The 26,057-nt window shown below is 35.6% G+C and overlaps 1 protein-coding gene across 1 annotated transcript in view; it reads right to left on the bottom strand.

The window, feature by feature from the left end:
• Positions 1-554: 554 nt before the first annotated feature.
• Positions 555-26,057, bottom strand: part of LOC100926505 (B cell receptor associated protein 29) — a 63,072-nt gene continuing 37,569 nt past the window's right edge. Inside the window, exons 7-8 of the mRNA XM_003771498.4 lie at positions 3,869-3,969; positions 555-1,334 (exon numbers count right to left, since the gene is read on the bottom strand). Of these exons, the coding sequence (XP_003771546.1) occupies positions 1,296-1,334; positions 3,869-3,969 (140 nt within the window). The 3' untranslated portion in view covers positions 555-1,295. The remainder of the gene's footprint in view (positions 1,335-3,868; positions 3,970-26,057) is intronic.

The following is a 26,057-nucleotide window of genomic DNA, read 5'->3' as shown; positions in this document are numbered from 1 at the left end:
CTTCTACATTTCTATTTCCTAGCACTATCTGTTGGATTTTTATCTGAAAAAATGCCAGTGCATTTGCTCATTTTATTTCATTTTTAAAATTTAAAAAAAAAAAACGATGTTGGTGTCTACAATAAATCCTCATGAAAGAAACAAAAAATATGTTATTCCCTCTCTTTTTCATGTTCTTATTTTTCATTTTTCTTTTATAGAAAGATAAGGCTATACTTTCATGAAGACATTAGAATCCATACCTAAAAAAAGTCTTTTATTAAGATGATAAAACAATCAGTACACACTTCTAAAGGAAATGCTCAATAAAGATTCTATTGGAAAAATAGTGCTTTATATTTAGCTTTTGGGATTTAAAAACTACTCAAAAAGTCTGTAAATGCAGATGTACAGTAAACATATATTTGAGGTATAGTTATGTAATAGCATTGTAAACCAAGACAGTTATCGTGGGTTGAATTATATTCTCTCCTTGAAGAATTATGCTATTGAAAATAGCAGATTTGGTGTCACTGTAGTTAACAACAAAGAGATGTAAAACACCACAGAAAGACTTTGAGAAGCCAACATTTTTATTAATTATATTTTAATAACTGAAATTTCTAAGAAAAACAACTAAGTTCATGCAGAAACCCAATGAGCAAAACATAGCTGTCAATATAGCTGATGTGCGAATATGACCCACAACGACAATTTAAAAAAATAACCTCAGCCTCATTTTAATAGATTTTTTTTCAGATCCCAGCATATAAAAAACATAATGGCTGATGAAGATCATCCGTACCTATTCTTCTTGTGAAAAACATTTCCTGATACTAAGTACCATTTCTAAATTACAATTGGAATAATAATTTAGTTAAATGTATTTTTGTCTTCACTGATATGATATCAGTGTTTTCAAGTCTAGTCCTATACAACTTAAATATTCAGTTAGATGATGGAAGCCATAGTCTGATAACTTTTTCCTTTCCTTTCTTTTCTTTCTTTCTTTTTTTTTTGTTTGTTTGATATATAATGATTATGCTTAAGATGCTTCGTTTTTTTCCCTCTGCAGGAGCTAGAGTATAGATTTCACAGTAGAGCTGACACAAAACCAAATATAGCATACATTATTGACATCGCCATTGCAACACAGGAGACATATATGGCATTCAAGAGCTATGATTGGCTAGTGATGAACAGTGCATTGTTTCTTAAAATTTCATTTCATTTTAAAGGCCACAGAGGCCAAGCTTGTTAAATCAATTCACCATCTCAATACAGATGGCATCAGTTTACCACATCCAAATCTTCTTTCAGAGGTCTTTTTTCTTTTCACTCTTTGCTAAAATTTCCTGCAAAAAGAAAATACAACTGAGTTCACACATCAAAGATTTAAAAATCACAGTCTTATCATCAAAAGGGAATTTTCCCTTTCTTTTGAAAATGTCATATTTCTTGATTGACCCTTTGGAAGAATGTGTTAGAGGATATGTATTAAGCAAAAAAGAGATGAAATTTGACTATTGGTGTTTTTTCTGAAGAAAAAAAAAAGTTAAAATTTTCACAGTATTTTATTATATGGAAATCTTACTTGGAAAAGTGTTTCAAAACAAAAAGTATCCTGTCAGATTTCATTTCAAGATTCTAATCACTGATTACTTTGATCCAGTTTTTATTATTCTAAGTGAAAAGAGGGCATTTTTTTTTTTTTTAAGACTGCCATTATTACAAACCCAAGTTGGTGAGGGGGAGAAATGTTTCTCTGTCTCTCAAATTGCCTGTTAGGATAGTTTCTTAATAAGTCAGGAAGATTGATTAATTGAACCTCTTATATCCACCAGAAGAGAAAACTGTTATTTTCTAGATCTCTAAAGATCTAGCTATCCCCTTCTGGTCCTGAAAATCAGGGCCTGGGGTTTTTTCACCTTGGAATATTCCTCTATCAACCAGACCCCCTTACTCTCTTTGTTGAATTTCCTGGTGGGAGGGTAGGACTGTGGGGTGTGATGTCTACACTTTAGGCATAGGCCAGATCATCTATTCCCCATTTCTTTCCCACCAGCGCTTCTGGTTCTCTGCCAAAGTACTTTGATGACAGGAATATATTTTTGATTATAATTGCATCTCCAGCCTGGCACATATTAAGTGCTTGGTGATTACCTTCCTGGCTATCTCAGTAGCTAGTTCCAGAGGCTACAAGGTGGCCTGTTATACTGAATCCTTGGCCTAGAGTCAGAAAGACCAGAGTTCAAATCCAGCCTTAGACACTTACTCAATTGTGTGACTCTGGGCAAGTCATTTAACCTCTGCCTCAGTTTTTTCAATTATAAAATGAAGATCACATTAGCATCTACCTCCCAGGACTGTTAGGAAGATCAATTGAGGTAATATCTACATAATCATTAGCATATCATAGGCACTCAACAAATGCTTATTCATTCACTCCCAGTGGCTCATCATTCTGGAAGTGAAGGAATCTGCTCCTTAGTAGTCCATAGCTGGAGAAGCTAAGATAGGGTGTCAGGGTTTTTCAGGACCAACTACAACAAACATTTGTTTTGATCCAACTCCCAGACTGGCAAAGAGTAGGTACTTAATAAATGCTTATTGACTGATCATTCAGCTATGGAGACATGTTTCAAAATGTGCAGCAAGAAGTAATGCTGAACCAAAAAGTTCCACTTTTATATCTTGATAAATATAGTCCCTTAAGACCCAATCAAACCAACAAATATATACCAAGTGCCAATGAAACACAAATCCTTTAAAACAAAGTCTACATTTTGGACTGGTTTTTGAAAATGAACTCTGAATGCTGGTAGAACTTCACATGGGAGTGTGAACCTGTACAGCCCCAAATTAGAAAGTTAGCAGGTCACTTTCCATTCTTGCACAAAGCAAAAACAAACACGGAAAAAGAAAAAACTGCAGATTTTGAAGAGGTTATTTTTTCATATTTTTTTTGGTGCTAGCAATAGAAACAGAAAGAGGAAATCCTAAGGGACTGAAAAGCAAACAAACTAAAAAAAAGCAACTATGATTCATTTACAGTAAATAAACTTGTTCCTTCCTGTAAATCTTGTCTTTATGTTTCCTCTACCTCCAACATCAGGGTGACTTTATTGAAAGTGGCATGGCAACATAAAACAAAGAAAGGCCTAGCTGGCCTACCAGCAATGAAAGACCTCACAAGAAGAAGGCCCTAGGTTAAAGAAATTGCTTCACTTAAAAAAAAAAAAAAAAAACAAAAAAAACCAACAACAACAAAAAAAAAACAAACAAAAAAAAAAAAACCCCAAACTTGAAAGCTGCTACTGAAAAGACACAGTGACAGTTTGGCTCTTGACAACAATTGTCTTCAAAGTCTGTTCCTCACCAAGTGTCCAGGCAACAAATTCCAAAGTCAAAGTCACATTTGAGAAAAAGGGTTATTACTTAAATGAGAGTAAGATTGGTCAAATTTTATATTGTGAAAAATTACAGGAGCCACAGGGATCAGATGGCTAAAGAATACTCAAGTCCTCAAGTCATACCTACACTTTGAATAGCAATTTTCCTTTCAGAAATCTGGAGAGAAAGAGGGGCACTGAAAATAAATATGAAATGTCCTTTTTCATCTTTTGGGGCAAACAGTTCAAGTCAGGTTGTCAACAGAAATTACTTTCTCCTTTTTTGAAATTTCTAAGCTCTGGTTATCTAACACAGCCTGAAATTCATAAAGTTGACTATCTCTTTGAATTTTCCAGATCTGTAGTATTTATTCAGTTGGGAGAAAGTGTCTCAAGATGGCCTTTTTATTAGTTTAGTGAAGGGTCTAGGAGGGAATGTTTAAATCTCTCTTCTTGGATCGGGGGAGAACAAATGGCACAAGACTGGACTTGCTTACCTGAAGTTGTGTGTGCTCTTTCAGAAGGCGGTCATATTCCTTTGAAAGACTCTCAGATTGCTTCTTCATTGAGGTCACTTCATTGTGGGCCTTAGAAAGGGCTGGAAAAAAGAAAAAGTCAGAAGAGAATTGATGAGAAGGGTTTGCTCCTAGAAATCTCTTAGGAAGAAAAAACAACTAAGTACTGTTAAATGGACAGAGTGATTGAGAACCCGCATCTCCATAAAACAAAAGACTCAGTTACACTTTGTTTTCCAGACTTATTATCTCATTGATATGGGGTCCTGTCCATATATAAATGACCTTACTGTATCTTGTCAATTATTCATAGTCTTAGGGTGGCAGTTTTTCAAAATGTGGCTCAAGGACTTCTGAAGGTTTCTAAGGTCAATTAAAAAAAAATATTATCAAAACATTTCTCTTTTTCTTTCTTTTTTTTTTTTTGCTGAGGCAATTGGGGTTAAATGACTTGCCCAGAGTCACACAGCTGGGAAGTATTAAGTGTCTGAGATCCCATTTGAACTCAGGTCCTCCTGACTTCAGGGCTGGTTTTCTATCCACTGCACCAACTAGCTGCCTCATTTTTTGTTTCTAATATGATATTGATAAGATATAACCCATATAAACAAAAGCTTTGTGGGGTCCATACTTTTTTAAAGAGTATAATGGGATCCTGAGAACAAAAATCTCTGGTCAAGAGAGCCAAAAGGTTAAGGGACTTGCTCCTGATTCCTGTAACAGTTGGTGTTGGGGAAGACCAGAACCCAGATTTTCCTGACTCAAGAGCTAGGTCTTTAGCAGCTACTTCATGATGCTTGACATTTATTACATATTGATGTCTAATAAAGGATCTATGCGGTACTTTTGAGGCTTAACTGTAAGGAACCTAAGTACATTTTAGCTTGTGTTTCCTGAAGATCAACAGAAATAAGCCAGTGGACCTGGATAGAAATCAAGAACATTCTGAGGAAACTTCAAGTCAACACTTTGTAGGGCAGAAGTTGTTTCATATGCAAATCATGTGGAGGAAGAGAATGGGAACAAAGTGGGTGTGGAAAAATAAAAAAGCTCATGTTCAAACCATTTCCCTTATGAAATACTTGTAAGAAACACTTTATAGATTATGTACTCAGAAACTCCAAATGTTAATATAGTGGCATATATAATTCATGCATGTTACAATGTCTACATAAATAATTTTTTTGAGGCAGTCACAGAAAAAAGAATTCACAGGAAAATTGGTCTTGTTTGATAAAATGGAGTCATGGGTTCACTTTGTATGTTAGCCACCTTCTATCACCAGAAGTCATAAATATTATTTAGAAAGTCAGGTAAATTAGCATTTAATATGGGCCTAGTTCATGTCAAGTGAGGCAGCTAGATTGCTCAGTGTAAAGAGTGGTGAACTTGGAGTTGGAAAGACCTTAGGATATGCCCTATTTGTGCAACCCTAGGCAAGTTACTTCACCCCTAATCCCTGGAGAAGGAATGGCCAAACATTCTAGGGGCCTGGCCAAGAAAAGCACATAGAATATAGTGGCTTGATGAGGTTCAGAGTCACTGGGACAGGTGGGTTTCAGTGCCTGGGATCTGCATCCAGGAGAGGTGGCTTCCTGAGCCCAGGCCTGGGGCTCGGTGCCCCCTGGCCCATTGGCAGTTTTAACTTTCAGTGCATCTTCACCCTTCTTGGAATTTGTGCCACCTTGTCCCTTTCACTTGACAGTAGGTGCTTTGTGCGGAAGATCTTCAAGATCAGGCCTGGGAGCTCTTGTGCCTCAACAACCCCAGAGCCAACTAAAAATCCATCTGCTGTCTGCCTGCCATTTTCCCAGAGACCCCCACCCGTTTTCATGTCTTACAATGGAGGGATCGGGCTCTGTGATCTCTGCAGTCCCTTGCCCCCAATCTCAACCTGTGATCCTCTGGAAAAAATTCAGTTTGTACTGCGGGGCTCTGCAAACTCTAAAGTGGTTAGGGCCCTACTACTGATGCTAATAATGGACACTCATAAAACTGTGTTCCAACAGTGTGCTAAGCATGTTATTGTTTCTTCACTTCATCCTCACAGCCACCCTGACAGGTGAGTGTGGTTATTATCATTATCCCCACTTAAGAGAGGAGTAAACTGAGGAAGAGAGGGTAAGTGACTTGCCCGGAATTGTGCAGCTAGGGTGCACTAGAAGCCATCCTGACACCAGGCCCCTGCGCTACCTGATTGAGTCACATAAAGAGATAACCATTATTATCCCATTTTATGGAAGAGGTAATTGAGGCTGGGAGAGTTTGAGACATTTGGTGACATAGCTAAGAGGGTCGGGGCCAGATTCTGGAGTTAGGTCTTCCCTATTACAAGTTGGGTCATAACAGCATAACTAGGATCCAAGTCATAACTAGAGCCCCTCCAAATACTCCCAAATAAACAGCAAACAAAAACAAAGTGCTCTGCAGGCAGACCAGGAGGCCCACGAAGGAAGGGCCAGGAGTGGCACCCAGGAGGCACCTACAGCAGGATTCTATGGGGAGGGTGGTATTTGGGCTGTCCCCAGAGTAGGGAGGGGCCTTGGACCCCCAGGGGCTCAGCCTTTCTCCATCCCCCCATCCCTCCCATAGTCAGCCCAGCTTACAGGAGTGGAATTCCCTGCTCTCCCCTAGTGGGTCTGGCTTCTGAAGTTCCCCCCGCTGTGGGGAGTGAACATCCAAGACCCTAGGCTTAGCTTGGGCTGGTTTCTGTGAGCACTGATGGTTACATTCACACTTACAACTGGTTTCTGGCAGGAGGAGGAGAAGGGATGAGAAAGAAGGCTTTGTCAAGTGGGACGGGTACTGGGTCAAGGGCTTTTCCCATGACCTCAGTGGATCCTCACAGCAGCCCTAGAGGACCTCTTGTTAGCACCCTCACTACCTGGGGGAGCACAGGGAGGCCAACAGTGGCTAAGGGATTTGTCAGCTCCTGGAGTGGGTGAGTCTGTATTTGAACTCAGGCCTTTCTGGCTCCAGGACAGTCCTCTAGGTATGGCAGCACTGCCCAGATGCCACAACCCTTCTGCTGTTGCTCAGTCACAAGACTCCATGTTGGGTTTTCTTGGCAAAGATAAGGCTGGCATTCTATTGGTGGTTCAATGGAGTAGCCATGCCATAACATGACATTTAACAAAAATGACACATCCTCTCCATGTTTTCTCATGAAAAATCAGTAATTTTCCCTAATTAAGGGAGATGGCTGCTGTTTGAAATAACCTTAAGTTTTTGTTAGGCTTTGTTATTCATTTTGGTGTTGGTTTTTTGTTTGTTTGCTTTTTTGTTTTGTTTTGTTTGTTTGTTTGTTTTGCCAGCTCTTGCTTTACGAAAATCAGTATTTATTTTCTGAAGACCTTCCATCTCCTTCCAGAACACTCTTGTTAATAAGGGATTATATAAGCCTGTTTTCTGACTGTTCAATCTGATTTAAACCCCTATTATTTTAGAAAGAATACAGAAGAGAAACATACAGTCACTAGAGAAAGAGGCCTGGGATTTAATACTACCTAATAATATTTTTAGATCTGAAAATCTTATATTTTTCTGATCTTTGACTTACTTTTGAAAAATCCTTCAGTTAAAAACTCAGATTTAGACCCTGAAGGAAACTTAGTAAAACATCTAATCCAACCACTTTGTTTTATAGATTAGGATATCCAAACTCAGCAATATTAACTTGGTTAAAGATGTAGAGTGAATAGGTAAGCTGAGTCAGGATTTGAAGCACCTCAAATTTGCTTAGAAATTGGCAAATGCTATAAATCAGGGATTGATTTATTGTGTTGATTACTCACTCAAGTGATGGAGACCATGCTAATAATACAGATTATATTTAAAAGTATGTTACATATTTAACATGTAAGGGACTACCTGCTATCTAGGGGAGGGGGTGGAGGGAAGGAGGGGGAAAGTTGGAACAGAAGGCTTTGCAAGAGTCAATGTTGAAAAATTACCCATGCATATGTTTTGTATATAAAAAACTATAATAAAAAATAAAATTAAAAAATTAAATAAAAGTATGTTACATGTACATTTCCCCATCTACCTAGAGAATCAGCTATTAAACACTTAATCAACACATTTCTTATTTGAAGCCAGGTTTCTCTACCTTAGCAAAGACCTTCCCTAATGTATCTAATGCTCTTTCTTCCTCATCTCTGCCTTGTGGCTTGCTCAAATGATTTTAAGATGGCCTTTTCCCCCCTGCTTTCCCCCGATTATTACTCCCTCCCTTATTGAAATTGTTTATCTATCTTGTATTTATTTATCTCTGTACATGTTGTTTTCTATCAGGATAAGCACTTTTAGGGGGCAACAAATTCATTTCTACCTCTGTATTTCTAAGACCTAACACAGTATTTGGTATATAACTCAGCACTTAATTTTTGCTGAACTGAAGTGGCAGAGCCAACATCTGAAACCAGTTCTTCTGATGCCAAATCCTACTACATTTCTTTCCATTGTAATGGAAATTATCTTGCAAAAAAAGAGACGTGAAGAAGATTTACCTCATGTTGGAATAAACCTATGCAGTGAATTTTAGAAAGGATATGGATGAGTCTCCTAAGATGGGTGGGCATGGATGGGTTGTGATCTCCTATGTCTGAAAGAGAATTTCTACATCGATGCAATCTTGGATCCATCCACTGGATTCCTGGAGTTTCCTATCCACCCAGACTTCCATGTTAAAACTTCACATAGAGGACTCATGGATCCATATCCTCATCACTTCCCCTCTTTTATAAGGGCATATGAGAATAGGTCTTATTATACATAAGATAGGAATTTTATCTTGCACCAAAGTGGCCTTGGGCTCCAATAGTTTAAGGATTATTACTATTGTTACTATTAGTAGTAGTCAGAGCAGTAGCATGACATCCAAGGATTTTCTGAGATATGTATAGTATCTTGCGTAAAATAGAAACATAAAACATGTTGGTTGATATTATTGACTTTCTTGGTCACTCTTGGTAAGGGACAGTATAAAAAAAAGGAATGGAGGCAAATGCTTTTTGTCTGTAGTTTCTTCAGTAGGGGATATGAACTGGTGTTTCTCATTTTGCTTTAATTTCAGGAGATATAAATAAACCTAATGATTACCATCTTATTGAATTCTCTCCAATTAGGGGAGGCTGTTATTGTCTAACAGGCTCTTGGAGTATTTCCCAGGTTTTTCTCTGCCTCTTGCTTTGTGGGGAAAAAAACCAAACCATAATTTCTCTTTCCCCCAGATTCCTTCTATTGACTTCTGGAACCACCTTCTGTGAGAATAAGGGATTATACAGGCCTGTTATTTGACAATGAAAGTTGTTCCTTTTTAATTTAAATATGCCATATTATTTTAGAATCAGCATTGTGTGGAAAAATAAAGTTATTAGATAAGGTCCAAGATGAAGTCTTGAATTTTTTTAAATCTCATTTTTTCCATCTAAAATAAGGATGGTATGACTTGCTAGAGATTTGTTTTGTAGGGATTGAGAGACACAGTATAAGAGCAATTCGATCCAACTAGTTATTGAGAAAATGATACTTGTTAGCACATCAGTCCTAGGCCAAATGAATTAGTGCTATAATTATAGTTAAAAAAAAAAAAAAAAAGGATAACAGATTCATAATCTTTCCAAGCATCTGACTAATCTGAAAGATATTGTGTGCATAGTGAGAAGGTTTGGCTCATTATATATATGTTTCATTATAGTTATTTACTAGAGATAAATTACTCAAGTTCTACCAGGAAATGGAAGACATTATTTACAGTAAGCCTTTAACTTATTTATAAAGTAACATATCTAGCCTGGAATGCTAATTGCTGTCCATTAGGGATAAATATTAAGTTAAAGCTAAACTTACAAATTTTTCAAAAAAAAAAAAAAAAAAAAAAAGTATCACCATATTTGATATAACCATGACTCTGAATTCTGTGTAACCATGATGAGATCCTGAATATTGTTTTGGACCAAGAGAAACTAAAGAATTGATCCCTGAGGGGCAAGGAGGCAGTAGGCACTGATAGAGATCAGTTTAACTTCACTGTCCTACCCTTTGGGAAGGTGGTCCAGTCTAGAATTCAAGTTATGTCAAACTCCTGAGACCCCCGTGCTGTATGTAGAGGTCTCAAGCAGTCTTACCTTGCCATACCCTGTCAGAAATCTCAGTTATGTCCCTGAGATTAAACTTTCCCTATAAAATCTACTTATGGGCCATCAATCTGCAGCCTTCTTTGGCTGCATTAAAATATAAAAAATCAACAATGTTTTTATAATAATAAGACATAAGAAGCCAATAGAGAAATTCTATTCCAATATATGGCAGTGTACATAAAATATTTGGAGATCTACTGATCAAAGCATACAAAAAAGTTTGTATAAATTCAATTAAAAAGTACTCTTTAAAGAAATAAAGAATAATCTAAATAGAGGAGTATTTAGTGTTCAAGGCTACTGTATTGTACCAATACAATAAAAATGACAATGTGACCCAAATTAATTTACAATTTTAATGCTATACTAATCAAATTATCAAGGGGAAATTTTTGATAAAATAATGAAATTCGGAAAAATATGGTCTAGAATATCTGGGGAAATGATGAAAAGAAGTAGCGATGAAGGAAGAATAGCATTCCAGACCTCAAACTGTATAAAACAGCAGTCACAAAAACCATCTGGCGTTGGTTTAAAAAAATAAATAGAAAGATGGATCAATGGAACAGAGTAGATGAGGGAGAATCACTAACAATAGAACTCAATAATTCAGTCTTTGTTTAAAGTGCAAAACATAAATTATCTAGGATAAAACTTCTTAATTTGATTAAAAACTGCGGGGAAGAATAAAAAATAGTCTGGCAGATAATAGGCTTAGATCAACACATTCTACCATATTTCCACAATACATTTTAAATGGATATTTTTAATTCTAGAAAAAGAATTAGAAAAGAAACAGATTTTATATGTCTGATAGGTAGCAGATATATTCTTAATCAAGAAACAGAAGCAACTACAAAAGATAAAACAGAAAATTTTGATTGCTTGAAATTATGAAGCTTCTATACAGACATATTAATATAACTAGGACAAAAAAGAATAAATGGGAGGAAAAAAATCTCCATATACAATTTTTCCAATAAGAGTTTGGTACCCAAGATTTATAAATAATAAGTATAAATAAGACTAATGGCCACTTCTCAAAATAATCAAAAGATAGGAAAAAATAGTTATCAAGAGAAGAATTATAAAGTATTCACATAACGCTTAAAATCAAATGCAAAGCCAAACAAGTTTGAGGTTTCATTACATACTCTGCAAACGGGCAAAAGTAACAAAAAATGGTATTAGTTTGGAAGAATCATGGAATCTTAGGCACATTAATACATTAGTAATGGAATTATGAAATGGTATGACCATTTTGGAAAGCAATTTGCAATCATGCAAATAGTGTGATTAAAAAGTTCATACTCTTTGAACTAGACTCAATTACTGAAATTATTACTGAAGTTTACACAAAAACATAAAGACATCAAAAGAAGGTCCCCATACACATCAAAATAATTATAGTAGTACTTTTTGTGAGAACAAAGTATTGGAAACAAACTAAATACCTATCAATTGGGGAGTGGTTAAACAAATTGTGGTAAACTAATGTAATGGATATACTACTCTACTGAATGAAGAATACAGAATATAGACAAGATCTTTATTATGTAGAGAAAATAAGCAGAAACAAGAAATTAACACATAGCTAATACAGTAATATAAATGGAATGAATGGCCAAGCACCAAAACAAAACAAACAAACAAAAACAAAAAACCAAAGTAAATGAAATAAAAGTATAATGTTCAAGTAAGGACATGGTGATGAGGTATGAGAAGTTATCCCTAACTCTTAACACTGCATTTGTTTTATGACTTTTTTTTCAAGGTGCCTGTCAGTTGTCCTGATTCTTCTCTTGCTTTTAAAAAAATATTATTTTTTTTATAGGGGGAGTTATAATTGGGAACACTATGATGATGTATGAAAGAGAAGATATCACTAAAAGCTTATTTAGAAAAGATAGGAATATTTTTTAAATGGCTGTCAATTTTCAAAGAAGGGAACATATTATATACCTTTCCATGTCTCAGTCTGATAAACTATAAAATGAAAGTGTATAATGTTTAGTGACTTGAATTAACTATTCTACAGGGGAATAATATTCATTTTTTCTAGACAATCTATTTCGTGATATTCACCAATTGGCAGAGAATCTGAGAGAAAGATTGCAGTGACTATGAAAAATTTATGGTCATGAACTTCATTAAAAACTATAGAACTAGAAATGAGGAGGATAGTAAGAAATGACATGATGAATAGCAAACATTTGAGTTGAAATGCCAGTGTTTTAGAATGGGAGAACAAAAACCCTTAATTTATGGTTGCCATTATAGTTAATGGACAAAGCAATGATCCAAAAGGTATGTGAATTGGCTATCATTCATTGTGCAGAACCTGAATCCATCCCATGCATCATTCCATTCCCTCTTAAAATGAGAATGCTTTACTACTATGAAGCTTCATTTGAACTCTTCCAGAAGATATGTATATATATATATGTACATAAATGTATGTGTGTGTATATATAAATATATATGATGCTTTCTTTCCCACAATACACAATTCCCTTATGTATGTATATCTGCATCTATAAGATGCTCTCTTTTCCACAATTATATGATCATTTATACAAGGTAAGATGCTTAAATCTGAATTGCTAGTCTTAGTAATTGGAAAGCTTTTTGGTATCAGTGGAACTTTTAGAACTGGTATTTTCTAAACCATATTTGTACTACTTACAACCTATTACTTTATTAGAGCTATTTAAAGAGAAATAACAAGAAAGCCTAATTAAGGTTTATTAGCATAATGCCCCTTGAAGTCAATTATTATTATTTAAGTAATCAGAAAAGCCATTTGCTGTCCTAAGGCATTTTATGTTCCCTCCTAGATTTTGCTAAAATTGGAAAATGATGCACTTGAAAAGTCAAGTTGTCCTGTTTCAACATGGAACTGAAAGGTGATGCCTTGGAGTCTCTTTGTCTCATTTTCTGTCCTCAATCCCATCAGCTTTCCCTGGTATCTGTAAATAGCTTTACCTCACTGCCACCAATGCTCCCCATTTGTGACTTCTTTTTGCCTGAGAAATTTTTACGTGACCCTAGGTATTCAGGTATATAAAATAGGTATAGAAATCATTTATTGATAATAAAGCATAACTGTGTAACCACCCCATTGTCTTGTCTAATGAGCAGACATTCCTTTAGTTTCTTCAATAGATCTTCAACAGAGGATTTAATCAATGTGACAGGCTTTCTTCTAGTTCTTTGTATATTCTGCACATATATTAAAGTGTTGTTGTATTGATTTGGCTAAATTAAATGGGACAAATACAAATATATTTTGATTATACAATTTCAGAGAACTGAAAGCTAAAGGGTATAAGCTGTACCATTGGACTCACTGGTATATTTGAAGTTGATAGCTTTAAGAGAGTAACCTGGGGCTCTACAACAGTGAGTGATTTGCCCAGTTTCACAGAGCCAGTAAATGTCACAGGTTAACTTTTGAACTCGAGTCTTTGTGGCTCTCAGGCCAAACCTTTACTGCTTTATCCAAGATGCTATTTTGCTCTTCATTCCTGATATCAATTAGAAATATAAATACATACATATCGATGTGTAAGTATATGTAAATACATATCTTTGTGTAAGAAAATGTGATTCTGCAAAGTTAGATTCTAAGATAAGGATAAAAAAACCCCCAAAAACATTTCTTAGAAGGTTGCCAAACTCTGTGCTATATACCTAATGACAAAGTCAAGGGATGGACCTCTTCTTACAGTTAACATGTTCTTAACATCTTCTTTAATTAACATGTATGTAATTGATATATTTTAAATAAGGAGCTTTGTTATATGTGAGGGGACAAGGTGTAGCATATAAGAGGTCTGGACCTGGAATTAGGAAGACAGTTTCAAATCCTGCCCTGGACATTCACAGACTGATACAGGGCAAGTCATTTTTAATTTCTGGAAGCTCTTGCTTCCTCATCTGTCAAATGAGGGGTTCTCTCAGATTCTTTCTAACTCTAAATTTAGGCTTATATTATTCTATAATAAGTCTTCTCCTGAGTAAAAAAAAAAAAAAAAAAAAAAAAAGCAAAAAAAGCTTTCTCACAAAAGCTTTACCTAGCAGGAAAACAGGGACAAGCTTCCATGGTCTTGCACACAGATTGGAAGAGGCCCAGGGTTCTGCCTGAAGGGTGGGGGAGGTGCTATTCTAGTTTTGAACACTTTTCAATGGAATCTCCACATAAAAGGCATGTGGCATTGTGGAAAAAGCATTTGATCTGAAGTCAGATGACTCGAGTTGCAATACTAGCTCTTGTGTCTTATCACATGTTTAACCTAGGCCATGGCACGGAAGCTCTCAGGGTGCTAGGGCTAGCTAGTTGGTTGGGGCACAACAACGATGATTTTGTGCAAATCAGAGAAATTCACAGTCTTTGCATCTAGCAAATACTTTGTTTTTTTCCATATAAAACTTATTTAGATGTAAGTTGGCATGTTCTCATTTGAGTATCAATTAACAAGTGTAATGACATTAACTTATAACTCCTAAGTAAAATAATTTTAATGACAACACATTTACTAGGCCTGGTTAACTGGCAACTATAGATAATTGGTAAAGGCCACAAAGTAAGATCTAAGATAAAAAGGCCTTTGAACAATCTGAATAGATACCACAAAGTTTAAGCCTTAAAGATTATGCCCTTCACTAACAGTAGAGGCTCTTAGTCCCACATATAAATCTTATTCTTTTAAATTTTAGACACAATATTTTGAAAGTAGATTATCAAAATTGTTACTTCTATGTGTCCAAAGTCACATCAGATTAGAAGCTAAAAATTTAAGGACAAGTTGATAAAGGTAAGCACATTATTAGCAAAAGAAAAAAAGAGCATGAGAAAGAAAAATTATAAAAAGCAAAGAGAAACTATTATAATATTAGCACTTTAAAGTTTACACAAATTAACATATAATGTAAATACATAAATTATTTTCACAACTATCCTTGGAGGTAGATTTCATTATCCCCATTTTAGAGGAAAACAAAACAAAACAAAACACAAGGTCCATAGGGATTATGTGACAAAATAAAAAAGCTAGTTAAGGGTCTGAAATAACACTTCAATTTGGATCTTTCTGATGATAGTGCTAGAGCCAATGTAACAGTGGCTGCCTATGTAAATGCTAGTTAGTTAAATTACTCTAGGAATATTTTGATAAAATATGGTTAAGACAGTTTTGGCACACAAGACTTCAGTTAATTGGAAAATTCACTTATGCAGAAAAGCCCATTCCCAGATCTGCTGTAATTAATAAGGAACAGTTCCTGTGGTCATTTGATCTTGTTACTTTGGTTGCAACTAAAAACAATCATATCTTGAATCAAAAAACAGAATACCAAGGATATCTGAGAGCCACGGAGCAGACCACTGTTGCAATATTTTGATGGAAACAGACTCAAGTTACAGTATCTCATACTTCAAGAGCAAACAATACCATTCAAGCTCATTCCCAGAAAAATGCGTATAGATGACAAAGCAGAAAGGAATTTTCTGAGTTCAGATATATGATTTAATTCAACTATTGTGCCTTAAAATTCCTTCTGTGAATAATTGAAATGATGAGAACTAAGAAAGATAAAAAATTTAGGTAAGATACTGAGCCTGCCCCTTCATGGAACTTACAGTAGGAAGATGCATAAATAATTATGTCTTTATGAGTATGTAAAAAACATGCAAAGTAAGTACTATGGGAGGGCTTCAGGAGAAAGTCCATTATTGATTGGGGGAAATCAAGGAATGTTTCTTGAAGGACCTGGATTTTAAAGGACAGGTAGAAATTCAACAAATGAAAAGTGAGCATTAGGCTCAGGGATTTAAGAGTTTCACAGGACTTTAATTCACATGGTACAATTCCACTGTTTTATAGACCTCTTGATTTACATATATCTAACCTGAGTTTTTCTCCTGAGCATCAATCCCACACCAATTGTCCACTGGACATTTCCAACTAGAGATCCCAAAGGCACCTCAAACCTAGCATGTCTGAATTAGGCCTCGTCCTTCTCTCCAGATCGATCCTTCTTACTTCTATGGAGACCATCATCATCATCCTTTAAGTCAACTACATTTAAAAGCTGAGTGATCCTTTCACTTCATCCTCATTTTCTACCATCATCATATCCAATCAATTACCAAATATTGTTGATTCTACCTTGACAATACCTCTGTTGTTTTTTTCTCCACTCCATCTGAGTTCAGGCTCTTATGACTGACCTCTTAAACCTTGACAGTCTGTAGTCCCTGCCTCAAACCTCTTGCCTCTCAATCTTCCATAGCTGCAAAAGTGATCCTCTTAAAGCACAGTTCTGACCATGCTACTCCTCTCCTCAATAAACCACTATTAGTTCCCGAGTGCCTCTAGAATAAAATACAAACTGTTCCGTTTGGCTGTTAAAAGTTTTTTTTTTTTTTTTTTTTTTTTTGCCAATCTGGTCCTATTGCCTTTCTGGATTCATTATACATTCCTTTTCTAGACATATTCTAAATAGTCCAGCCAAATGGATTTTTTAGCTGTTCTTTACATATGATATTCCATCTCCCTTCTCCGTTGCTCTGTCTCTCCAACCCCCAAATAGGCTTGTTTCCTTATCTCTGCCCACCAGAATTCTTAGCTTCAAGACTCAGCTTAAAGGTTATATTCCTTATGAGGTACTTTGTGATTCCCCTGAACACTAGAATCCTTACCTTCCCATCCTCAAACATTACCTTTATTTTACTTTGTATCTAGGTTTACTTTCTGCTGAGGAAACTGGGGTTAAGTGACTTGCCCAGGGTCACACAGCAGGAAGCGTTAAGTGGCTGAGGCCAGGCTTGAACTCTGGTCCTCCTGACTTCAAGGCTGGGGCTCTACCCATTGCGTCACCTAGCTGCCCCTGGTTTGTTTTCTCACATGAGTGGAGAGGCAGTTTAGTAACCGCCTAAAGAGTGGGTCTCAGATCCTGTATGACCATGGGCAAGTGATTCAGTCTTTCAGTATTCTAACCAATCTCTTAAGGCTACAAGTTTCAAGGAAGATGCTAACCTGCATAGCTTCCTCAACTTGGAGTTCCCTGAACCAATGAAAAATCCTGGATGGAATCCCTGCTAGCTACATAGCATATCCCAAATGGAATAAAAGCTCCCTGAAGGCAGAGGCTGCTTTGTTTTTGTCTGTTATCTCTAGAATCTACTACAATATCTGGCAGGTAGTCAGGTGAGAAAATGGATAAGAGCCCTGGACTTGGGTCACGAAAAACTGAGTTCAAATCAGGCCTCAGATGCTTGATAATAGTGATTCTGGGCAAGTTATTTAACCTCTGCCTGTCCCCATTTTCTCATCTGTAAAATAGGGATAACAGGAACCCCTAGATCAAAGCACTTAGGTGGCACAGTGGATAGATAGTGCTGCGCATGGTATCAGGAAGACTCATCTTCCTGGGTTCAAATCCAGCTTCAGACACTTCCTTGCTATGTGACTGGACAAGTCACTTACCCCCATTTGCCTCAGTTGCCTCATCCATAAAATGAGCTGAGAAGAAAATAGCAAAACACTTCAGCATCTTTGCCAAGAAAAACCCAAATGGGGTCACAAAAATTGGCCACAATGGAAAATGAATAAATAACAATTTTGTCATAGGGCTATAGTGAGGATAAAATCAGTATTTGTAAAAATACTTAACAGTAGTATCTGGCATACAGCAGATGGTTAATAAATGCTTGTTAATTAACATAGCATGTACTTATTGATAAAGGGCTATTGGGTGATTTATTACAATGGAAGGAAATTAAGTTACTTAGCTCAAAGTCATTAATGATGCAAAGTAAAGTGACAGGACATCTAACTCAACACTTGGAGCTCTTCAGGGCATTTCCTAGCATAGTGAGTAGTGTGAGTGAAAGCAAAATAAGCATGTTTTGGGCATAGTGAGTAGTTTAGTTGAGCTATGATGTAAAGGAGATGGAAAGGTATAATATAAAATAGGGCTGAAAATAGCATAGCACCAGAATGGTTTCATCTTAGATGGAAGAATGTGACCTTTACTCAGAGGGGGAACAGAAGAGGCCCCGGAGAATTTTGGGCAGAGGAGTGACTTGAGTTAACTTATGCACGTGAAATAGTCTCCTCATAATAATAAACTATTTCTTTCTTTCTTTTTTTTTTAATTATAAAAACCTTTTATTTTCAAAATATATATAAAGACAGTTTTCAACAATCATTCTTGCAAAAGCTTGTACTCCAAATTTTCTTTCTCCCTTCCTTCCACCCCTTCCCCTAGACAAGTAATCCAATATATGTTAAACATGTGCAATTCTTCTATACACATTTCCACATTTATCATGCTGCACAAGAAAAATCTGATCAAAAAGGGAAAAAAAAGAGAAAGAAAACAAAGAGCAATCAAACAACAACAGAGTGAAAATACTATATTGTGATCCACATTCCTTTCCCACAGTCCCCTTTCTCTGAATGTAGATGGCTCTCTCCACCACAAGTCTAATCAACTATTTTAAATGATTGGGAAGGGGCAGCTAGGTGGCTCAGTGGAAAGACTACCAGCTCTGAAGTCAGGAGGATCTGAATTCAAATGTGACCTCAAAACACTTAACACTTCCTAGCTGTGTGATCCTGGGCAACTCACTTAACCCCAATTGCCCCAGCAAAATAAATAAATAAATAATTGGGGAAAAAATGAAGCCCTATAGCAACAACAGTGGGTAGTCAATATTCTTATAAATATAACTATAAACCAATTATAAAAAATTAGTGATTAAGAAATTAAAAACAAAGATAAAACTAGCTATAAAGTAGTCTCATGTAATCATTATGATATAAAGGCTAAAATGAGAGGTTAGGAGATTCAAATGTATTCTCTAAAGAAAGCCAGTTGATCTGTGGTTGACAGTTTTTCATCTCTAAAATCCGACAATCAAAGCTGAACCAATGCTATAATAACACTAATAATAATATTAGATAATACTTTTATAGCACCTACATCTTCATTACAGTCCTGGGAGGTGGGTATTATTATTATTATTCTCATTTTACAGCTCATGAAACAGGTAAACAAAGGTCAAGTGATCACGGTCAAGCTAATGTCTCAGGCTCAGTTTGAACTTAGGTCTTGCTGAATTCTGGCATTCTGTGCCAAATGTTTCACCGAAATGAAGGGAAATATATATAGAGAGAAAGAAGGAGGGTCCAGATGGATTCCTGGAGGAGGAGAGGGGTGGTTCTTAGGCTAAATGGGTGAGAGTCAGATGATGACTCAGTAAAGTAGACTTAGAATGGTCAGACAGAAGTAAAATCAAAAGAAATTGTAGCTCACATATAGAAAGCTTCATGATTTGCAAAGCACTACAAAGATAAAACATACACTATACAAATATATGTAGGTGCATATGTATATATAATAATAATGGTTATTATTATTATTTTTTTAAACCTCACAATCACTTTGTGAAGTAGCTATTATTCCCATTTTAGAGATCAGGAGGAAACTCACTTGTAAGCTGGGAAAGATCAAATGAATTTATTAAACATGTGAAATGGAATTCAAATTTAGATGTTTCTGACTCCAGGTCCAATGTCCTATCCACTATGGCACACTGCCCTGGCAAAGAAAGAAGTGTCATAAAGGTCAAGGAAAAAAGGAAGAAATACTCACATGAGGTCAAAAAGATTAGGACTGAAAGTAGGCATTGGATTTAGCAATTTGAGAATGCAGTTTCAGCTCACAGGCAGGACTGGAAGTTAAGCTGCAAGGAGTTGAAAATTAAGTGGGTGAAGGTAAAGAAGTAGATAGAAATCTTGTAGTGAAAAGAAAAAAAGCTTTGGGAAGATCTTCGAAGGACAGTAACCAAATGAAGGTTTGAGAGTAGAGCTGAGCTGCACGTAAGCAGCAAGGAAGGCATGAGTAGATAGGAAGATAATGAAAATGATAAGGAAGAGCTGATGGAGAGGAGAAGCCTCAGAAGGAGATAAAAGTGAGACAAGTTAAGACAGAGAAGGGGGTAACAGAATAAACTGAAAACAATAGTTGAACCAGTTAACCAGAGTCAAGTTCCTGAACGAAGGAAAATGAGGACACAGAAGTAATCATTTGTCATGATTATCTTTGTGGGTAGAGTGAGGATGTTAAAAAAAAATCCTTGGAATAATTCCAATAGAGTTGGGATGGAAAATGCCATCCACATCTAGAGAGAGAACTATGGAAACCAAATGTGGATCAAAGCAAAGAATTTTCACCTTTGTTTGTTGGCTTTAATTCTTTCTTGTGATTTTTTTCTCTTTGGTTTGATTTTCTTGCACAAAATGACAAATATGAAAATTATGTTTAAAAGGGAAAAAAAAGCAGTTTGGGGGAGGTGGGAATGCTTTGCTAGAATGGGAACAAAGTGTACGAAGGTGGCAGATGAGTGTACCATGTGAGGAACTGAGGCAAGGTCAGTTTGGCTGAACTGGAGAATATAGAAAAGTAAATAAAGTATAATGAGGTTGGAAAAATACATAGAGATTTAAGTTGTGAAGGGCTTTAAAGCAAGGCAGAATAACTTCATATGTACCTTCTCAATGGGAGTTAGGGAGCGGGGAAGAAGGAAGGGAGAGAATATGGAATTCAAAAGTTTAAAAAATTGTTTCATATATAACTGGGAAACAGAATGTTAAAAAAAAAACAAAACACAGACATTTTCTTATTTTATCCTACAGATAAAATAAAGAACTACTGAAATTGACTGAATAGGGAAGTATCATTGTCATATCAATATTTAAGGAAAAAAACAGTTCTATAGATAATGAATGGTAATGAAGAGATACTTGAAACAGGGAGATGAAAGATAATGATTTCTGTTTTAGACATGGTGAGTCTGAAATATCTAGTTTGAAATGTCTATTAAGCAGCTGGTGATAAATGGACTTGAGCTTAGGAGAAACACTCAGGTTAGAGATGTAAGTCTATGAGTCAACTGTAATAGAGATGATCATTTAACCTATGCAAGTTGAAAGGTCACTCAGAAAAAATGGTAAAAAAAAAAAAAGATAAAAAACAGAAAAGGATGTATGTAGAATTAGGGTTCATTCACAATCAAATAAAAAAAACTTGAAAAATCAAAGTCCTTTACCTCCTCAACATATTTTAAGTCAATAGATCTTAAAAATAAAATTTCATTCTGAGCAAACATTCAGAGCTTAATCTTAAACAGAAGTTAGCTCCAGGGCATAGATTTTTGGTGAAACAATTATTAAGAATCAAAAGAAAACTTACCTAAAGATATAGTCACGAAACAGTACAAAGATGAACTGAATTATTCTATCAAGCACTTAATAATTTTAAAAGTGTTTTATCTTGGAACATATGTGATAAAGAAGTTTTAAGGGCTTGAAAATTAGAGTGACTCAGATCTTCAGCAAATCCACTAAAGAGCGTGTAGGTTTCACTAATGGGGCACCAAAAACAGAAGTGGGTATGGGTGGACTTCACAGAGATGGAAAAATAATCTCTGGTCAGTCCATATGAGATACAGGTACGATAGTCAATTTTACCATTCCAAAGTAGAAGATACTTTCTTGAATTATTAGATTTAGCAAAAAGTTCATTTGTTTAAAACAAAAATGAGTCCCTTTGGTAATTCCTCATCTAGACACTACAAGAAGACAAGCTCTCTAACTTTATGGCCAGGAAGACCTGAATGCAAGTCCTTCCAGGGTGATTCCCTTATCCTTTTGGTATTCCAGGCAACTCCTTTAAATCTATTTAAATAACACAGGTATTGCCCATCTGAACTGGCAGAAGAAAGTCTTTAACAAGAGCTCCTTGTAGCACTGAGATCATAGGTCTAGTTTACCTCTAAGTGTAGAAAATTACAATTTAATTCATCAGATTGGATCAACATTAGACTGTGAGCGATTGTGAGTTCCTAATGGGCAGGGATTCTGATGTGCTTTTTTTATATCCTCAACACTAAGCCAGGCACACAGAAAGTGTCGGATACATGCTTAATGACATTACTGACTGTTTCCTAGATGAACCATAAAATAACAAATTTAGCTATACTATTAACAATCAAAATTCACTGCCAATATTTTAAAACTTCTAAAAAAAAGTCTACCTTTTAACTATCAAATTTCCTTTAGGGGGTTAAGATATTGTGGTGACAGACTTGAATAAAGTATGGAAATGGAACCTGTGTCGGGAGAGTTGGTTTAGGAAAAAAGACCATCTGTTCTATTTTTCCCTTTAAAGTTTCCAAATCATTCTGATGACTAATGGCAACTCCTCCAATTTAATCACATTTTCATCTTTCAAAGCAAAAGACAAACTTATTTCTGCAACATTTCATTATTTTTCAATACTAGGCAGGTAAAATTGTGAGGTCCTTTTCACATCTTCTTTGCAATCCTGTGATCTTTGTATTTGCAAGTCAAATTTATTTACTGTAATGAAGGAAGGAATGAAAAAGCATCAGCAATTTTCACCTCTGCTCAAAGCTCTGGAAGGTACAGGTTTATTTATTTTGGTTTTTAAAATATTAGATATAATTTTATTGGGATGGAAAAAGTGCACTTAGTGGGTGCTGAAAGAAGGTTCATCATTCTTCAAGTGCAGGGAATTCTATAAAGAGTTGTACTGGTTAAAAACATAATTAGAAAACCTTGAATATGCAAAGGTTCATTATGTGGAACTTCTGGTGTAAAACTTCCTCTACTAATGGACATTCTGTCAAGACTCAGTATTTGAACTCAGGTCTTTCTGATTCCAATTCTCATACAATCCATAATGCCAGAGACCGATGAGTCACTCAAGGAGAGGGACTGAACCTGTGATTTCACAGATATAGCTAACTCCCAGATGAGGAAGTTCTAGTTTAACTTAGGAAAATTTATTGCAAAATTTGGAAACCAAAATGAGAGATAAAATACTCAAACTTTTAAATAAATGTGCCCCAGAAAATTCCAAAATGAGATATATGTATATTTACAAAGTTCTTTTTTTTTTCTCCATCAGTGTTTACTTCTCTATTTTTTCACAAGGGGAAAACATTGAGGATAGACAAAGAGTAAAAAACTAAAACAAACCAAAACAACTCTTGCATCTTTTCTCTTACATTCCTTTATAGGCATGACTTACTATGGGCATAGCAGAATTCAAGAGGGAGCTTTATCTCAATTCATCCTAAGAACCCCTGAAGAGAAATGTCTTTGGGAATAGTTTGGTAATATTGAATTAAAAGCTGGTAGAAGAACTGGACCATTCTAGTAGATAATTACATCTAATAATTTAATAATAATAATGATAACTCCTCTATCAACTGCTGCATCACATTTGCTATTTGTAAGTTAATGCTAAACAAAGGACCAAAGGAGGGCCTTAAAAAAAAAAAAATAGAAATTTGCAATCCTGTCATCCTTGTATTTGGAAAGCAAGCCAAGTTTATTTAGTGTAATAAAGGGAGGAATCAAAAAGTATCAGTGAGAATGTCATTTTCATATTTGCTCCAAGTGCTGGAAGATGCAGGGCTTAGCTTAAAAAATTCTTTGCCTATTTTTGTTTTATAAATATTAAGTTCTAATTTCATTGGAGTGGGAAAACATGGATTTAGTGGGTTCTAAAAGAAGGCTCATGATTCAAATGAATTCAAGTGAAGGGGAATCCAGAAAGAGTTGTGTGATGACTGAGGAATGAAATGCAAACGATTTTATCCAGTAAGGAATGTTTTTTTTTTTTTTTTTAAAGTCTTTCACCATCAAGAAAATATCACAAATTAGGCAGAAAGTAAAAGAATATGATAATAGTATTTGAAGAGGCAAATTATATTAGGTTTCTTTAGAAAATTCATAAGAAATAGGAAGAATTCAGAAAAAATTATCAAAGAAAACAGGCACAGGGTCAACTGTACAGTAACCAATTTTGATCTCATAGGTCTGACTAGGAATGAGTATTCCCCAACCTTTTTAGGAAGTGAAGTGATAGATTATAGGTATTAGATAAATAAAGAAAATAAAACAAACAAAAAAACCTGTTTGCTTAAAATAATTTACTTCTTAAAGGGCATCTGTGGTGAACCCATCTGTAAAGCCAAGAATTCCTTGGGAATATAAAGTCATTTGTTAAGATGCCTAAGGTATTAGTTAAAAGAGTTATATTTACAATTTCAACAGATCCCTTCAAAGAGAAAAAGTATCCATGAAAAAAGAGTGAGAATTTATCCTTAAATTTATAATCAGAGACAAATGAGTTACTTAGGAAGAGGGATTAAACTCATGATTTTGTTGATATAGGAAACTCCCAAAAGAGGAAGTTCCTTCTACCAATGTAGGTTGTCATCCTCTCCAACAAAAATGCCCCATGTATCTGTCTCTCTGGTCTATTGATTTTTGGAATTAGGACCACAGGTCTCCAATACATCTCTTTAAGGGATTCTTAATCTTTTTAGCACGGCAACCCTTTGGAAGGCTATGGAAACCTATGGAGTCTTTCTCAGAATAATATTATTAAATGCAAAAATAATATGTATACGTTTAAAAATACAAATGAAGTCACCGAAAAGAACAAACTCATGGAAAAGAAACCAATTAAATACATTCAAAAGAACATATTAATTAACAGCAGCTTAAGAATTCCTTCTCTAAAAGACAGCAATTCTATCACACAGGTAGGAGACTAAAATTTGCTTGACTCTTAATTCAATACTTACCTAAGGTTTATCTCCCCCCACCAATGAAAGTCAGTTTCATGATTTATTTTAAAAGAGTCAGCTGTGTCCACATTTCTAAGAAAAGTGTGTCCCTATCTTTCTATCTTGATAGTAGCCAACAGTTGCTACTACAAACAAAAGTCATGGGGCCATTTCAGGTTTTTCTTCCCAAGGGGTTTCCTAACTTTACAAAACCTTTTCTCCACAAACCCTAATTCTGGAACAAAAAATATTACATATCTAAACAGGGATTGAGCTCTTATGCCTTTTCTACAAGGATTTGCATTTCTTTCAGAAAATGAACTTCAGAATTTTACTTTGAGGGACTCTTGAGAAATATTCAGCACCTGGTCACCATTTTAGTTTCTAATAGTTTCTTATGAAGATGCCAAAACATCAATTTCTTTCCTTTCTAAAGTGTACAATCCCTGTCAAGAGAACAAGGTTTTCCTATGCATCTCTGGATTTGACTGAGTTGCCATGGAGATGGTGCTTAATCTTTAGGTTTCAATTGCAATATTCTGCACTTTGTGCAGAAATAAACAGCCTTAATCTATTTACTTTTATTTCTGAAATGCCACAACGAGGGTAAAAATTAGTCAGCAATATGTAATTACTTACAAAATATGTTTAGCCATTACCACTGATTTTTGAAGCCAATAGATATTAATTAGCCACACCAACATAAACAGACAACTGTATTAATAATAGCTAACTATAGCTATTAGCTATAACTATAACTATCTCATTTCATCCTTACAATTACCTGTGAGCTAAGTGTTATTATTACCTCCATTTTATAACTGAGTAAATTGAGGCAAATAGAGATTCAGTGACTTGCCGAGGGTCACATGGTGAGGTAAGTATCTGAGGCTGCATCTGAATTCTGGCCTTCTTGACTCCGGGTCAGCCCCTCTCTCCATTGCTGCAGTTAGCTGCCCAAGGTGCATCAGAGGAGGTTCTTACTGGCACCGAGTATGTTCAAGCGGGTCTTTCAGATCAGTTCCTGGTTCCAAATGTCATCCTGACAGCAACGTATCTTTAATATAACTAAAACACAATCATCATCTTCCACTTTGTGCTAATGAAATCACATAAAAAATTAGGTGGAAAGCTGAGGACTGAGCTGTTGATCCAGAAATGGATCCTCTCAGAAAAACGATGCACAAGCATAAGTGCATGCATGTGGCTGTAACCATGAAGGCAACACACGTATACACACAGTTTTTCCTTTTTTTTTAATTTGCTGCGGCAATTGGGGTTAAGTGACTTGCCCAGGGTCACACAGCTAGGAAGTGTTATTTGAACTCAGGTCCTCCTGACTTCAGGGCTGGTGCTC

This window comes from Sarcophilus harrisii, chromosome 5 (assembly GCF_902635505.1).
Source record: "Sarcophilus harrisii chromosome 5, mSarHar1.11, whole genome shotgun sequence".
In the NCBI taxonomy this organism is placed as follows: Eukaryota; Metazoa; Chordata; class Mammalia; order Dasyuromorphia; family Dasyuridae; genus Sarcophilus; species Sarcophilus harrisii.
This window is presented reverse-complemented; position numbering and strand designations above follow the sequence as displayed.